At 62.5% G+C, this 16493-nt stretch overlaps 2 protein-coding genes across 3 annotated transcripts; both read left to right on the plus strand.

Moving 5' to 3' along the window:
* Window positions 1-286: 286 nt before the first annotated feature.
* Window positions 287-14004, plus strand: LOC149859305 (E3 ubiquitin-protein ligase TRIM63-like). 2 transcript variants are annotated; one of them, XM_090056559.1, is made up of 13 exons: window positions 287-611; window positions 1614-1780; window positions 4634-4802; window positions 5366-5461; window positions 5900-6133; window positions 6491-6513; window positions 6952-7076; window positions 7646-7720; window positions 11459-11612; window positions 12156-12333; window positions 12993-13098; window positions 13207-13341; window positions 13641-14004. In XM_090056559.1, the coding sequence occupies exons 1-13, from the start codon at window positions 429-431 to the stop codon at window positions 13784-13786; spliced, it is 1791 nt and encodes a 596-aa protein (XP_089912685.1). In that variant the 5' UTR covers window positions 287-428; the 3' UTR covers window positions 13787-14004. The 2 variants fall into 2 exon arrangements, with proteins under 2 accessions (XP_089912685.1, XP_089912686.1); XM_090056560.1 differs by having other exon boundaries at window positions 13727-14004.
* On the plus strand, window positions 8571-11452 carry LOC149859306 (proton-coupled zinc antiporter SLC30A2-like). The gene is made up of 3 exons (XM_090056564.1): window positions 8571-9126; window positions 9230-9459; window positions 9608-11452. The coding sequence occupies exons 1-3, from the start codon at window positions 9077-9079 to the stop codon at window positions 9832-9834; spliced, it is 507 nt and encodes a 168-aa protein (XP_089912690.1). The 5' UTR covers window positions 8571-9076; the 3' UTR covers window positions 9835-11452.
* Window positions 14005-16493: the final 2489 nt, after the last annotated feature.

Consider the following 16493-nt stretch of genomic DNA (forward strand, 5'->3'; position numbering starts at 1 on the left):
GTGGGGGGGCCCTGCTGTTTGCTGTTAACCCCCGAGAAGCATGACTCTGTTGACAGCTGCATCTCCGCTTGGTTTGTTCTGAAAGACGCTGGAAATCCGTGGAACCGCAGCCACGCCAAGGCCCGAACACGTTGTCCTCAGCCTTGTTTACAGCCCCCCTGGCCCTCCAGAGGGGCGATTGCTCACTCTCACATGTGACAGGCAGCAGTTCATCTGGAAACTTGACCCTTCCCAACTGGTTTTGCTCAACCGGGGCCCATGTGACCCTGAGATAAATTATAAATAGACACCTAAGAGGAGCCGCAGACAAAGGCAGGAGCCAGGCTTCGGTTTTAGGGAAGGAGCAAAACTTTGGTCTCTGAAACCCAGCCCAGGGGAAGAACCGGGACCGAGCCAAAGCAGCAAACTCAGGAGCCAGCCGTCCGGCAATGGATTTAACCCGGAGGGGCACTATGGATTACGAACCCAGCATCATCCGGGACTCGAACCCCATGGAGAACCTGGAGAAGCAGCTCATCTGCCCCATCTGTCTGGAGATGTTCACCAAGCCCGTGGTGATCCTGCCTTGCCAGCACAACCTGTGTCGGAAATGTGCCAGCGACATCTTCCAGGTCAGTGGCCAGGCTAGGAAAGGGCAGGTTCCCCCCGCCCCGCATCCGCCAGGGCGTCCGGAGCGGAGCAAGTGGCTGCTACGGGGTCGGGAGAGCTGAATGGGGGAGGGAGAGGGCTGGGGCTCCCTGAATGGCCCCTACCAGGGGATCTTCTGATCCCACAGCAAGCCAAATCGACCCGCTCCAGAAAGTCCATTTCTCAGTAGAGCTGGCTGCACTCAAGGCATGGCTCATCCGTCCTGCTTGCGGGCGCATCGATGGAGCCCCGCAATTTGCAGGGTGCCCATCGCTAGGATGCTGGTGCCACGGAGCCAGGGAAGGATCCTGCTTGGCACCTGCGGTGTGGGGGCTGAGACCTGTAACCTCTGAGCCCACCATGTCCCCATGTCTCCTGGAGCCACGGCCGTCCCGCTGCCCGCGAGCAGAGGACCCCTGGACGGGCCCCAGCTGATAAAGCCGTCAGCGCCGCGTTCCCCGCTCACCGAGCGGCGCGGCACTTGTCAAATCTCAGCGATAAAGAGACGGCGGGGGCGGGGAGGAGGGCAGAAATTGGAGCCCGCGGCTGCAAGGGACCAGGCCTGCCGGCTTGGTGGGGTGGGGGCGGCCACGGGCAGGGCTGGGGCTGTCAAGGATGGTTTATAACTAACAGTTGGTGCACGGCGAGGAGGGAAAGGCGGCATCCCACCAGGCCGGCAGCCACCTGCCGCCGCGGCTCAGGCCTTCGGGGGGTGGGAAAAGCAGCTGTGGAGGTACCCGGACCGGGTGAGCCTGGGAGAGTCATTCCCCTGCCTCGGTTTCCCCAGTGCGGAGCTAATAGCAGTGCCCCCCTCCTGGCTCGCTGGCGAGGCTCGCTGCCCCGAGCCTCGGATGGAAGGGGCGGGCAAAAGTGCAAACCGTTCTGGGAGGCGCGGTGGGACGCTGGCGCGGACGTCCCAGCCCCGGTGGGGATGTCGTGGGGGGACCGCGTGCGCCGGGGTCCCTGACTCGGCCCTCTCCCCGCAGGCTGCCAACCCCTACTGGCAGAACCGGGGGACCGTCATCTCAGGGGGCCGCTTCCGCTGCCCCTCCTGCCGCCACGAGGTGATCCTGGACCGCCACGGCGTCTACGGCCTGCAGAGGAACCTGCTGGTGGAGAACATCATCGACATCTACAAGCAGGAGTACTCCAGGTTTGCCCCAGCGCCCTCGCCTCCCAGGGCAGATGCGCCCCCCAGCCTCACGGGGCGGATCTCCGGGGGGGTCTGATGGGGGAAATGTCCTCGAGCCCACCGCTTTTCAGGGCACGTCGTGTCCGTCACCAGTCTGCCTCTTTTGAGCCTTGCCTCCCGCAGGCCGTATGGAGTAGGATGAGTAGGAGCTCCGGTAACTCCAGCAGGGTGAGATCTCACACCTCCACCGTGCTCGGCGTCAGATCGTCCCCCTCCCTCCCCATCAGACCAAGCAAGTGTTGTGGGTTGACACGATAGTCCCATCACCTTGCAATACTGGAGCCTGGGGAACTAAGTTGGCCAGTGATGCTCGGGGAGAAACTCTTCTTCCAGCGGTAGCCCATTAGCTTGCTTTCCCAGATCCTCAGCACGTTAGGGGCAGGGAGAACCAGAGAAATACGCCCAAGGGCTGGGTTTGCAGAGAAAGGCACGGCAACACTGCTGGGTTTCTGGAGAGCAGGCTGTGGAGGTTGCCAAAACCGAGAGAGATTCCAGCCAGAGATCGGTCTCTGCTCAGGCCTGCAGACACGAAGCACAGATACATCCCCAACCCAGCCGGCCAACAAACTTTCTCCCCCACAAAAGTAAAACCAGTCCAAGGGACTGGAAACAGCTGTGCTGGTTTCCAGAGGAGCCGATCAAGCACTTAAGTGGAGATAGGAAATCTGTCCTGGATGGAAAGACGGGAGCATTGTGACTGGCGGGTTGCGGCGGCAAAGGCAAGGGCAGTAGGCTGATGCCAATCCAGAGGGGCTGAAGGGAATTACAGGAGAGAGAAAATAGATCCATTCATAAACAAGGCAGGGAGCAAACACAATGAGGTTTCCACCATGGCCGAAGCCCCAGCCCGGTCTTGGCTGGTACAATGTGATCTAAGCCAGAGCTATGCAGCGGGGAGGCATGCAGGACCCTGGGCAGGGGACTCGGAAACCACGTGTTTATAAGCCAGCAGGTGCAGCCTGGAGGCCGAGGTCTCAAGGGAATTAACTCATGAATCTACTGAATCACTGTAAATATTATTGTAAAGTCATGGGGATGGGGCAGAGGGGATGCGACGGGCAGGTCTGGTGCTCATGGAAAAGCCGCATTAGCTGATCCCTTTGAGCTCCGAGGGAAAATGAAACAGTGGGGCACACTTTCGGTACGGAGGAGGGAACAGGCCCAGATCGACTCCATCCCTCTTAATCACTTTGTGCAATTAGGAGAGCTAGAGAGAGGCAGATACAGTTTGGTCGATGGAGCGAGCGAGAGCCCCCCTGGGCTCACCACAGCAAAATTCGTCTAGCTGGGCCTATGTACAGCACCTGAGGGCATGGCTTCTGCTCTCCAGTTCCCTCTTGAGAGATACCGTATTTTCTCACATCCAAAGACCAGCTGCTGGACATTGCACTGCACATTATATGCAAGAAGTACGGTAAGAGCAGTTGCTGCCTCACAGGCAAAGGCAGAAGTCAAATCTGCGCTCCAGGAGCAAAGCAAGGAGCAGCCTTGGCTCCGTGGAGGCTGCTGCTCAGGCACTTACTACAAAGGAAGATCTTTATTATTTCATTTGGCCTTTCAAAAACAAGAGGCAGGTTTTATTCCGGAGTGTGTTGTATGTGAGATAATATGGAAATTCACACCCGCCTGGCTCTGAGCACAGATCAGAAGCTGGCCAAGGGGGCACGGCTGGCCGGTCGCACAGAACGGCAAGGGCAGAGCTGGGGTGATGGGGCATCACACCTCACAGCGCTGGTCTGACATTCGTTACTGAGATGGAGCATGCAGAGACCTTAGCCAAGGCTGACCTGCCAGCGTGCTGGGCGCTATGCAAACACACCAGGAGAGGTGGCCTCTGCTCCAAAACATTTAGCGTCTAAATAATCCAAGCAGATGAAGGGAGGGCTGAAGAGAGGGGCTCCGAGCTCCCAGGATGGCTTCACAAGCCTCTCATGATTTTGTCCCTGAAGTCCCAGCTCCCGGGGTCGGTGATTCCGTAGGAATCCAACTGCTATTTTTATTAACATGAATTTTCAAGAGAAAAGCTGGAAAACAGGTCCCTCGATGCCTCCAGAACCAGAAACCACAGAAAAATACTGCCCAGATTTACCAAGTTTATGCCTGTCTCCATGTTCCCAGGGCGGGAGGTGTGATGCTCTGAGTGCAGAGGGGTGGTCAGGCTTGACTTGATTTAACTCCCCTTCTCTCCGCTCCAGTCATGTTACCTATAAAAGGGGAAGCTGACCAAAGGGGCCACAGCTCAACTGCCCGTGTTTAAATATACCCTGGGCTCCTGCAGAAGGAAATAAAGGTCTAGCGGCACCAGGAGTTGGCCTTAAAGAGGCGGGAGGAGCCTCTATCTTGACAGCACCCTGTGTCTATAATTAGGGGATTCTGCATCCTCCGTGAATCTTGGACCAAGGCACCAGGGACTTAATCATCCTAGTGGATCCAGTCACCTTTATGGCTTGCTCTGCGCCGGCGAGGGGTAGAGCAGAGAGATGCCTGCCGGGAGGCGGTAATCTCAGAGACACGAGTTTAACCGCTTTAAGTGGTGGGCAGAAGGACTGATGGCAGGTGGCACCACTGGACAGGGCTGCCTAGTCCTGACCCTTCCCTTCATTAGCACCGAGGGCAGACAGAACCGGCCTCCTAGGCGCTGGACACAGCATCACAGCGGTGAAAATGAGACCCAGATCTAGCCCCGTCCCTCCGAGCTGGGGCTGGGGGAGGTTCAACCGCACTGAGATCCTGGCCCGGGCTCTGGGCTCATGCCACAGCTCAGTCCTAGGCCCGGGTGCCCGTGCTGCTAATGCCTGCCTTCTTTCCCTGCAGCAGGCCCCTGAAGAAGGGCAAGCACCCCATGTGCAAGGAGCACGAGGACGAGAAGATCAACATCTACTGCCTGACCTGCGAGGTGCCCACCTGCTCCATGTGCAAGGTCTTTGGGGCTCACAAGGACTGCGAAGTCGCCCCCCTCCAGAGCGTCTTCCAGGGGCAGAAGGTACCGGCAGCCCTGGGGGCCGGGGAGCAGCCAGAGGCCAAGGGATGCCCTGCCTTGTCCCTCGAGGGGTTCCCATCCGGTCCCCTGGGACATCGATTGGGCTCCAGGGATGGGGGGAGGCTCTGCTGGAAACACCCGAGAGGTGCTGAGCTGTGCCTTTCGGGAATAGCTTCGGAGGCCTGTCACCGGGGTATTCATAGCCGGGTGTGGAGAAGTCACCTTCTATATTTAGAGCCCCTCACGAGGCCAGTGCTGGCTCCAGGGGAGCGGGCTCTCCAGCGGGAGCAGGCACCTGGGAAGGAGGCAATTGCTTGACCAGGGTGCGCATACGGCAGGGTCTCTCCCGGCCTGCACCGTGGCACCCCTTGCTCTGCGCACTGGGTTCGGGGGGAGTCCGAGAGCCCTGAGCAGAGACAAACCTGACTGATCCCGGTGTCCACACCCGGAGGGCCCAGGCCTCCCCCCACAGGCCGCCGTTACCCTCCACCATCCTCCTGTCCCCCCCCACCCCAAGAGATCAGCGGGAGGGCTGAAGCCACCTCTATTTCTGTCCTCCCTCGCAGACCGAGCTGAGCAACTGCATCTCCATGCTGGTGGCGGGGAATGACAGGGTGCAGACGATCATCAACCAGCTGGAGGAGTCCTGCCGCGCCACTGAGGTGAGGCACGGGGAAAACGCGTGAGCCCGCGGAAACCCGAGCGGCCCCGGAGAAACCCGACCCTGAGCCAGCTAGCGTGGGCGTTGGGTGCTCGGCCCTGTCCCTGAGACAAAGGCACACATGGACGGTCCCTCGAGACCACGAGGAGGGAGAGAGCACCCGGGAGTCCTGGCTTCCAGCTCCTTCTTTTCAGTCTCAGATTCAGAGTCTCTTACGAGTCAAAGCAGGGATTACTTTCCCCTTCCCCTGTGGCTTGCACCAGGCAGCCCATGCCATGCCCAGGTTGCCTCCCTTGGGGTTCCCCCGGGGCCGAGAGCTGCGCTCGGGGCACGTATGGGCAGGCGCAAAGGAGCGTCTGAGGCGCAGCGGCGAGGCGCCCTGCTCCGCGGCGGGGTCCTTCCCTGCCAGCCGGGCACTCATGCTGCGCTTCCTCCGCAGGAGAACAGCCAGCGGGTGCAGCAGGAGCTGTGTGAGAAGTTTGACGCCCTGGCCGCCGTCCTGGAGGAGAAGAAGAACGAGCTGCTGCAGCGCATCACCGGGGGGCTGGAGCACAAGACCAGCTTCCTCCAGGCCCTGGTGCAGAAGTACAAGGAGCAGCTGGAGAACTCCACCAAGCTCGTGGAGACGGCCTTCCAGTCCATGGAGGAGACCGGAGGCGCCACCTTCCTCATGGTGAGCAGCACCTGCCACCGGGCGTAGGACGGGGAGGAGGGGACGGGCACTGACGGGGGCCTGGGTCTAGCCATGCTGCCCGTCCCCCGCCAGGGAGATTCCCCCACCTGCCAGATTGGGCCTCCTTTCACCCCGAGCCAGCAGCCGCTGGCTGTGCCCTCTGCTACCCCAGCCAGCTGCCAGGCTCCAGCCTAGCGGAAGGGAGCTCCCCGGAGCAGCTGGGCGACATGCTTCTCCGGGCTCCCCCACACCCCGACCCTTCCCACGACTGATATCCAGCGGGTGTCAGCTCCACCCTGCCGCCTTCGCAGCCCTCCAGGCCTGTTCTGCTCACCCTTTCTCTCTCTTCCCCCACAGAACGCCAAGAAGCTCATTAAAACGTAAGTCCCCAGGGCGCATTAGCGAGCCGCTACCTCGGTGCCACGCTCGTTGTCCCAGCAAAGTCGGCGTCCCCCGAGGGAGCTGCAGTTCCCGGGGGAGCCCTTATCAGGGCGCAGCTTACACATCAGACTCCTTGAAAACCAACCCAAGAGCACTGCTGCGTGGTGTCTCCGTTGCGATACCCCAGCTAGCACGGAAGCGGGACAGGGTGGGACGCCCGAGGGCCACGGAGCGGTTCTGCTGAGTCCATCTGACTCCCTGGACCATGTCAGCTCCCCCCGGACCCGTGAGAGAGGCCCATGAGCGCGGTTTAACTTGGTTTGTAAACGGCTTTAGTCTAACCGGCGGTCAGGGCTCTGTGGGCGGTGGTTTCAGTCCAGCTGAAATGGGTCCCAAGTGAGTGACAGCTGAAAGGAGCTTTTTCCTGCCTCCTCCAGAATCGTGGAGGCGTCGAAGGGTGGCCTGCTGGAGAAGATCGAGGAAGGCTTTGAGAACATGGACTCCTTCAGCCTGGACCTGGAGTCCATCATGGAAACCGTGAGGGCTATTGACTTCGAAGCAGGTATTCTCCTTCTCTGGCCCCTTCCAGAAAGCACTTCTGCTGTGCTGTCCGCCCAAGAGTGCTTCGCAGGCACTGATCGCGCTGGGGAGTTAGGGCAAGAGGCAGGGAGCTAGGAGGACAGCCTCTGAATCAGAGCTTCCTAGACCCTAAGGGCTGGAGGCTGCATGGAGGAGAGGAACAGTAGGAAAAAATCCTGGGTCAGACCCTGTTCACTCTCCCCTTCAGCATCAGCTCCCTGCTGCTGTGTGACAGGAGACTGGGCAGGATGGACCTACGGTCTGACCCTGTCAATGGCAGTTCTTCTGTCCCATGGGCAAGGGGCATCAGACCCACTTCACAGAAGGGAAAACTGAGGCCCAGAAACACCAACCCGACTCGCCCAAAGCTAGGCAATAACTTGTTGACCAAGCCAGGTACAGAACCAGGGCATGTGTCTGCACCGTCTACGGGACATCCTTCTGTCCCTAACCCCAAAGCAAATGCCGACTCGGAGGCGTGAGGGCGCCTTCTCTTGTATAAGCGCCGGGGCGGGACTGAGGGGCTCTAAATCGCACCCTTTGTGTTTGAAGAGGAGGAAGAGGAGGAATTAAATGAGGAGGGAGAAGAATCAGAAGAGGAGCTGTCTCAGGAACAGACAGTCGATGGTAAGCGGAGCGCGGCGGGCTGGCGAGTGGTACAAACCCAGGGACTTGCAGCCCTCCTGGGTCGGGCCCTGCAGGCAGGGGTGCCCGCTCTGTTCCTGCTGCAGCATCTTGTACCCCTCACCAACACAGCGAGGCTCCCCTGGAGCCCCGTGGCCAGTTCTGGGCCCCGCACGTCAGGAAGGATGTGGTCAGTTCGGGAAGAGTCCACCGCACTGCAATAAAACTGGTCAGGGGCCTGGGAGGCAAGACTGAGGAAGACCGGCTGCAAGAGCGAGGGCTGTTTAGTCTGGAGAAGAGAAGATTGAGGGGGGATGTAACCACTGTCTTCACCTCCCCGGAGGGTGATGACCGAGAGGATGGAGATGGGACTTAGTGGGACCGCAGGCCACGGGACTGGGAGCCATGGCCTCGTGCTGCAGCAGGGGAAATTCAGAGTGGAAATGCGGAGGAACTTAGTGACTCGAAGGGTGGTCGAGCACCGGGACAGGCTGCCTGGAGGAGCTGTGGGATCAGACCCGCGGTCCAGCTACCGCCGCAGGATGCTTTAGGGTCGATCGAGTGCCCCAGGCCCGTATTCGTTACCCTCCCTTAACGGGTCAGAGGCGCCAGAGGAAACGCCCAGCAGCTATTAACGGGACAGCACAGGAAAATGCCCCCGAGGCGCAGGCCCGCCCGGCTTCCTGCGAGCCTGGCAGGGCGGCCCAGCAGGTGCTGGGTAGCGGGGGGGCAGGGACAGGGCGCAGGGGTGACTGCAGAGCTCCCGACTCCCCAGCCGCCGCGGGGAAAGTCCCATTAGGTTCCAGCTCTCCCGTTCACGCCACCATCTCGCCCCCTCCTCTTCCAGCACCTCAGTAGCGGAGCCGGAGGGCGTCCAGAGCCGAAGCCACTCCGGCGCAGGGCGCGGAGGACGAGCGGGGGCGCCCGGCTGCAGGCGGCCTGCGCCCCGGCCAGCGCCCGCCTGGGCCGGGCAGGGTGGACACTTGAGCACCGGACACTTTCCCGACGGGTGCAAAGCAGGACTGCTCCGCACACGTCACGCGGCCGCGGTGTGCGGGCTGTGACGGGACTTGGACGTCGCTGCCCCGCGGGCCCGGGAGGGGCCGGAGCGCGGGAGGCTTCTCGCCGCGGCGGGCTGCGCTCGGCCCGCGCCGCCCCGCGTTCCTTGTTCGCGCCGCGCTGCCGCAATAAAGCACCTCGGGGCTGACCCGCGCCTCGGCTCGCGCGTGCGGGGCGGGGGGGGCGGGGGGGGCGGGGCGGGGCGCGCGGGGCCGTGCGCAGCGGGCTCCAGGTGCTCGGCGCTGCACGTGCCGCCGCCCCGGCGCGCTGCACACGGGCCGGGCGCTGGGCGGCGGCGGCATGGAGCGGGGCGAGGAGCGGCGGCACCTGCTGCGCGGGCCCGCGGCCGGGTGAGCAGGCGCCCGGGGCCGGGAGGGCGAGCGGCCCGCTCGGGTTGCAACCCCCCCCCCCCCCCCCCCCCGGGCGGGCCGTAAGGGCAGCTCCGCTCTCCAGGTCCTGCCCCGGCGGGGAACGGCCGGGGAAGCAGCGCCGCCGCGCCGCGCCCGCGCCCGCGCCCGCGCCCGCTCCCGCTCCCGGCCCGGCCCCGGGCTCCGTGGAGCTGGCGGCGGCGGGCGGGCGGCACTGCCACGCGCGGCCGGGCGCCCCCGGGAGGGAGCGGGCGCGGAGGAGGCTCTGCCTGGCGGCGCTGATCTGCCTGGCCTTCATGACGGGGGAGGTCGCAGGTGAGGCCCCTGCCCCCCCCTCGCCAGCCCGCCCGCCCGCCCGCCCTTCGGCTCCGGAGGAGGCCCGCGCTGGCCCGGGGGTCGCCCTGGCTCGCTGAGCTTGCGGCCGGGGGCGCCCCGTGCACGCCCCCCGTTCTCCACCCCGCAGGCGGCTACCTGGCCCGCAGCCTGGCCGTCATGACGGACGCGGCCCACCTGCTGACCGACTTCGCCAGCATGATGATCAGCCTCTTTTCCCTGTGGGTGGCGTCGCGCCCGGCCACCAAAACCATGAACTTCGGCTGGCACCGAGCAGGTACCGGGGACGGCGGTGGTCCGCAGGGTGGCAAGCTGCCTACGTGGGCACGTCCCCGCTGCCTCCCCGTCTGCCGCTGACCAGGTCTGAGGCTCGTGGAGCCGGCCCCCGGGCTCCCCTGGCTGGGCTGGCCTCCCCGTCTGTGCCTTGCTGGACCGGGCGTGAAAGCTGCACGCCCTCCCTTGCGCCGCGGGGCTGGGAGACGGGGCAAAGTGCCCCGTCTAGCCGTACAGCCCGTGAAGCTCTCGGGCAGCGAGGTGTGCCTGAAACCGGGGGCTGGACGTGAGCAGATCCTACTGGAATCAGCAGTGGCCTGTGCCTGGCCTCAGCCCCGGCCACGGGTTGTTGGAGAGGAGCTTTAGATTAGAGGAGGCTGGATGCCTACCTGGCTGGAGTCACCTGAGCCCAGTTTTCTCCTGCCCAGGCGGGGGTCGGACTTGCAGATCTACGAGGTCCCTTGTATCTCAGCAGGGCAGGCCTTTGTTCTGGAAATCCTAGAGGCCCAGGTGTCCATTACCACTTCCACGGCCCTTGGGCTTTCTAAATGCCCCCCCAGGAGTTCCCGTCTGGGCTCTTGCCCTCCCTGCCCTGCTCTCCTTTCTGGTAACAAGTGTTTGTGTGAGCGCAGGGTCTGAGCCTGGTTTCTGCTGGCACAAACCGTGGGCTTTGCTACTCCACCGATGCTTCAGGTTGGGACTGAGTTAACTAGTCAGCCCCGTACGGTGGCTGCAGCCCTGGCCTCTGGATCCAGAAGGCCAAACGTGAGCCCAGAAGCTGGGCTGTTGTCCCTGAAACCACTGAGGCTGGGTGTACGCTATGCAGCCTGGCCAGTGTAGCTGTGCCAGGTAGGAGTGGGCAGGGGGGCAAAAATCGCCCGCCTTTCGAAGAGCGCCGAGACAGCACAGAGCCGAGTGGAGATGCAGGGATGCCAGTAAATAAATGCCTCTTTAGCCATCCCGGCTTTCTGCTGCTCCAAGGACCTGCTGTGAGCCGTGCAGCAGGAGTCCCTGGGTTGGCACAGCCTCTCCGGTGCTGGCAGGAGTGCCAGCGGCCCCTTTGAATGCGTGGACCACGGATACTGAGATTCGTAGAGGTGGCTGACTTGTTAAGAGGAAAGCATCGCTGCAGAGCCACTGCAGGTCTTGCAAGGGGGAAAGGACACCACGCTGCATCTCCCTCGGTCACGTGCGACTGCTGTGTGCAGCCGCGTTGCGGCATTGATGCTAAAGGGCCTAGACTGTCCTGAGTTAGTCTGCAAGGTGCCACGCTGCCCTGCCTTCTGCGTTGCTGTGGTTCGTGCAGTGCCGGTGGGCCGGACTTGCTGCCTTTTAGCCCTGGGGTCTCGGAGCTGCTGCGCTCTTCCTCCAGAGGGTGCGGGGGGAAGCAGCGGGGCTGGAAAAGCATCTGGCCCTGGAGGAGCAAGTTAAGCTTTGTGCGCAGGGGCCTCTCCAAGTCCCCGTCCTTAGCTGTAGTTCCAGGGGCTGGTACGGACCATCAAGGAGCTAGAAATGGCAAGCAGAGGCTTTCCCCCAGTGCTGCCGGCTTCACAGTGCAGCCGTAGCGGGGGCGCTGGAGCCCAATGGGGGGAGCTGCTTTGGGAGACGAAGGGAGGCTCCCGTGCCCACTCCAGGTCCAGGAAAGGCTGTGGGCATGGGGAGAGCTCAGAGGTGAAGCATTCGCTCTAACCGGGGCCTTGCTCCGCAGAGATCCTGGGGGCCCTGCTCTCGGTGCTGTCCATCTGGGTGGTGACTGGTGTCTTGGTCTACCTGGCCGTGGAGCGGCTGCTCTCCAGCGAGTACGAGATCCAAGGGGAGGCCATGCTCATCACCTCGGCCTGCGCCGTGGCCGTGAATATCATGTGCGTGGCTCTGGGGGGTGGGCTTGGAGAGAATGGGTGGGAGTCGCTGGCTAATTGCAAAAGCTAATTCCCTCCTATGGGAATGCCCCAGCCGGCTGGTAAGTCTTGGCCACCCCTAGGGATAATTAATCCAGGGACTGGGAGGTCTTCCAGGGCTGGAAGCTGGGGCATCCCCGTGGGTTTCCAGGGTCAGGTCCTGGTCAGTCAGATGCCAGGAGGGATTTTGCTCATGAATGCAGCTCTGGGCACCTCTCGGACCCACCTCCCCATGCCACAGCCTCTTGACATGCGCCCTGCAGAGGTGAGGATTGCCCCCTCCCCACTCCTTGAGCCCCAGCTGGATGAGGAGGGTCTTGGGGGTGAGACACAGACCCTGCCTCTGGGGTTGCGGCTGCGCGGATGGTGCGTTTGGAGCAGGCCAGGCCAGCCGTGCTCAATGCTGCAGGCTGCAATGGCAAGCAGGGCCCGTTTCCACGGGCTTCAGGCAAGGGGAGAGGCAGAGGCAGCTCCCTCGATGCCCTTACACCGCCGTCTCCCCCGTAGGATGGGTGTTGCCCTCCACCAGACCGGGCACGGCCACAGTCACCACGGCCGCGAACCCGGTCCCCACGGCCCTGACGCACAGCCCAACCCCAGTGTCCGCGCCGCCTTCATCCACGTGGTCGGGGACCTGCTGCAGAGCATCGGGGTCCTGGTCGCGGCCTACGTCATCTACTTCAAGGTGCAATGCAGAGGCGTGGGGGGGAGCTGGGGGTCCCCTCTGGGCACAGCACAAAGCGCCAGCCCTTTGTTGCACTGTGATGGTCGCTGTCCTGGGAAGGGGGGGAATCTGGTCTGAGTACAGGATCGAGTGCCAGGAGCTCTGTGCCTTCATCCCTGCCCTGCTACTGACTCCCTGCATCCATAGGCAAGTCATTTAACCGCCCCACTGGTGCCCAGCACCGCACAGGCAGCCGGGACACAGAGGGGAGCTCTGCGGGGAGTGGAAATTTCAGAGAAGCGCAGGCACGTCGCTCTGCCCGTTGAAACCTGGCTCCAGGATCCTGAGAGATGAAAGCCCATGGGAGTTTTGGCTTTGCTTCTCATCACAGATTGCCCCCCTGGGCCAGGGCATTGACCCTTCCTCAAGGGCACTAGAGATATCCTGGGAGGTCTCCCAGCCCAGCGGGGACCCCGCGCAGCTTGCACTGCCGCTCTCGCTGACGTCCTGGGCCCAAACGGCTTCTCCCGTGGAGCCGTGCTCAGTAACTCGGCTCTGGGCAGGCCCAGGGTAGCTGCAGGGGTCTGTGCCACGCGGCTGCCGGGTGCAGGTCTTGGCCGTGCGGGTTATTTTTTGGGAACCGGGAATTGCGGTGACCACTCCCCTCCCCGCCCTGGCAGCCGGAGTACAAGTTCATGGACCCTGTTTGCACCTTCCTGTTCTCCTTCCTGGTCCTGGGCACAACGCTGACTATCCTCCGAGACGTGGTGCTGGTGCTGATGGAAGGTGAGGTACCCAGCCCCGCTGGGAGAAGGGGCTTCTGCCCGGGGTCCGTGCGACACCGCCCTCCCTTCCCAGCTGGGCTGGGGCACCGACTCCCTTGCCCCCTTCCAGGGACGCCGAAGGGGGTGGACTTCAACAGCGTGAAGGAGATCCTGCTGTCCATCGATGGTGTCAAAGCCCTGCACAGCCTCCACATCTGGGCCCTGACCGTGTCTCACCCCGTGCTGTCCGTCCACATCGCCATCAGTGAGTACATCTGCCCCGCGGGCTCCCAGTGGGAGCGTCGGCCTTGACCTTGGTCGGACCTGTTGGCATTGAGCGGCCAGGTCAAGGCTGAGGTGCTTTGCAGCCCCTGTGCTCCCTCCAAACTGCTGCTGGGAGGGTTGGGGGAGGACTGTGGGAAACCCACAGGACGGACCAAGGCGGGCACTTGTCACAACGTGGCCCCGCGATTCCTGCCTCCGGCGTCTCTCGGAGAGTCGTCAGAGCAGAAGCGAGGCTTTGGCCCCTCCTGTGACCTCTCCCCCCGGGCCCGCGCCCCCCAGACGAGACCGCGGAGGCTCAGGCTGTGCTGAAGGAGGCCAGCGCCCGCCTGCAGCGCGAGTTCCACTTCCACACCACCACCATCCAGATCGAGAGCTACTCGGAGGACATGCAGGACTGCCAGCAGTGCCAGAGCCCCTTCGACTGAGGGCTCCTGCCCCGGGCCGGCGGTGACCGTGAGGCGCTTCAGCTGGGACTCGATGCCCTCGGCGCGGATGCTGGCCTGGAGCCCGCTTGGCATCAGCTTGGCAGCCTGGGTAGGGGGTGTTCCCTGGCCCTGCTGCCTCCGGGTCGTTTTTCACCTCCCCCTGTCCCTAGTGGATGCTGTCACTTTTAATGTTCTGGAAATAAAGCAAATAAAACTTCTCCACCTGGTAGCATGGAGGACTCCCTTACTGCTGGCTGCTTGCCCTGGGACTCTTGGATGCCCTGATCTTCCCTTCCGGTGCCGGGGAGGGTTTCTGAATAGAAAAGCTATGGAGTTACTGTATGGCTTCGCCTACCAAGCTTGTCACCCTACCCCAAAATTAGCTGTCACAAATCGGACTGTCTTTGGATTTGGTTTCTGATTCCAAACATTTTGTTTAAAATGGAAAAAAAATTCTTTTCCCCTTTGTTCCGTCTTCCCAAGCCACGGCACCGCTCTCACTTGTGTGCGTGTGGTATACGGATAAGTACGGCAGGTCTCGGAGGAGACCCTGTCGCCTTCTCGGCAGGGAACTATGCGGCTATGGCATCCTTGGAGCCCTCTCTGTTGGGGTGGGGGTTTCAGGGTTGTGCACCTCCGTCAGGGCTTGTCCAAGGGGGGACTGCAGAAACCACGTCCTTGTCGCTGCAGCTGTCAGCCCTGCACCGTGGATGCGATTGGACTCCCTGGAAAATGCTTCCCGCCCCTGCAGAGCTAGCCGCAGGTGGCAAAAGAAGTACTGAGGTGGGCGCCCCTTCGTGCCAGTGCAGCTCTCTCCACACAGGAGCCCTCCCGGGTGAAGCACTGGTTGCGGGGGCCTCCCCACAAAGCAGTCAAACGCGACTGTAGACCCCTCGCTGCTTGCTCTCGGCCTCATGGGACCCCAGGCCCCCTCCAAAAACACCGCTCTCCGCTTCCGCTTGCGAAAAGCCTGGAGCTGTCCTGTTGGCAAAAGGACTCGGCGAGGTCCAGCCGGGCAGGATGGTTGTGGTGCTCCCAACTCCTCTGGGTTTCGCTTGCAAATCCCGCGTCGGTGTTTGCACGGCTAATATTGCCCGGCCCCCTGGAAAGGATGTCGCAGCACCCCAGGGCTCTCTGGGGCGCGCCTGGTCTGTGGGAGACGGGCAGAAGTGGCATGACGGGAGGAGAGGAAAGTCCGTTTTCTTGTCCTAGCTCAGCTCCTGCATCCTGTCTCCGCCATGAGCACGGGAGGGCAGGTATCCCCCCCCCCCCCCCCCCCCCCCCCCCCCCCCCCCCCCCCCCCCCAGCAGTGTGTGAATGGCCTGGATCCGCTCTCCACCCCTTTAATCGAACCAGTTTGGCTTCCTCTTGACTCCGGTCGTGGCTGGTGTTCCTCCCCCCTTCTCTCCATCTCCTCTCTTCCCACAGTGTTTCCTGGCCTTCCCGACTCCCCGCACCCACCCCGCCACCCCAGCATGGGTGATGGGTGCAAAACAAGAGGGGAAGGGCCCGGGCCCGTGAGCAAAGGGCTCTCCCACCCTCGGCCGTGTTGACTCAGGGCCGTGTCCTACAGAGGTCACAACGCCCAGCGCCGCGCCAGGAGGAGGGAGCCGTGTGCACATCTGCCAGCCAGCATTTTGCTCCAGCGGAGACTGCAAACATCTGTCACCGCTTCTAGGGGCAGGAAGCACGGCCCATTTTAAGGGGAAAGGGATGTGGGATCTGGGGCCCGAGCACCAGCTGCTGTGGTCCTGACTGGCTGCACCCCCGGCCTGTTCCTGTGTCCGAGAGGCTCCAGGGAGGATGTTCCCTCTTCTGCTGCGGGCACGAGGCTCCCACACGGGCCTTGCCAGCCTCCCCAGCACATCAGCTTTAGGGAGAGGGCCGTAGCACCATCCACACCCAGGGCACAGGAAAGGGGAGCGGTGGCCATCGCTTCCAGCAACCCAGAGGGGCGCACCGTGGCTGCGCGTTACAGCACAGCCGCGTCCCACCCCAGAGGTTGCTGCATTGTGCTGGTGGGCGACATGGCTCCTGTCTAGGACGCACATCGGGGCAGGGGGATTCCTCTCCATGCAAGATGTTAGTGTCCCCCAAAATCCACTGGGTGCCCGGCGGATCAGGAGAAAAAGCCGTAGGGCTCCCAGCGTCCGGATCTGTGGTTCCAGGGAGCGAATGCCAGGCAGGGACGGAGCAGGGGGATTTCTTTCCACCCTCGTTCCCCCTTGCCTCGGTTCCAGGCTTATTGATGATTAAACACTGTTTTTCGAGTCTACAACCACGGGCCCATTAACCAGATCTTATCCTAAGAGCCAGCAGCAGCCTGACCGTGGCGCTGGCACCTCACTTCCCAAGCAGCTGCCACGGCTCATTTAGCTTCCAGCTTGAGGCTGATCCAAATCCCAGGTTACGGCTGCTTAATTAGCTGCTAAAAATTTCCTCCTGGACGTTTTTCCTGCTTACGCAGGCAGGACTTGACCTGGAGCACCTCAGGGTATGCTCTCTCTCTCCTGTAGGGTGCTGCAAACTGTGAACTTCCGTACAATAGTGCCCTGCTTTGCCCAGCCTGGGTCCCTGCACAGCGTCTTTTCATGCCAGGGTAAGCAGAGCTCATGCCTTCCACTGCCTTTGCTCCAAAGCTCCCCAAGTGCTTTGCAAGCCACCGGCCCCCACCAGCCTGCCCTGTCCTCCTGATGGGGAAACTGAG

The sequence above is a fragment of the Crocodylus siamensis genome, chromosome 7 (assembly GCF_052110815.1).
Source record: "Crocodylus siamensis isolate JL-2025a chromosome 7, ASM5211081v1, whole genome shotgun sequence".
Classification (NCBI taxonomy): Eukaryota; Metazoa; Chordata; order Crocodylia; family Crocodylidae; genus Crocodylus; species Crocodylus siamensis.

Excerpts from the sequence above, each read along its gene's own strand:
- LOC149859305 (XM_090056559.1), top strand. The coding sequence starts at position 429 with ATGGATTTAACCCGGAGGGGCACTATGGATTACGAACCCAGCATCATC. Across the intron at positions 1,781-4,633 it reads TACAAGCAGGAGTACTCCAG|CAGGCCCCTGAAGAAGGGCA; the intron begins GTTTGCCCCAGC and ends CTTTCCCTGCAG. Across the intron at positions 6,134-6,490 it reads GAGGCGCCACCTTCCTCATG|AACGCCAAGAAGCTCATTAA; the intron begins GTGAGCAGCACC and ends CTTCCCCCACAG.
- LOC149859306 (XM_090056564.1), top strand. The coding sequence starts at position 9,077 with ATGGAGCGGGGCGAGGAGCGGCGGCACCTGCTGCGCGGGCCCGCGGCC. Across the intron at positions 9,127-9,229 it reads CTGCGCGGGCCCGCGGCCGG|GTCCTGCCCCGGCGGGGAAC; the intron begins GTGAGCAGGCGC and ends TCCGCTCTCCAG. Across the intron at positions 9,460-9,607 it reads CATGACGGGGGAGGTCGCAG|GCGGCTACCTGGCCCGCAGC; the intron begins GTGAGGCCCCTG and ends TCCACCCCGCAG.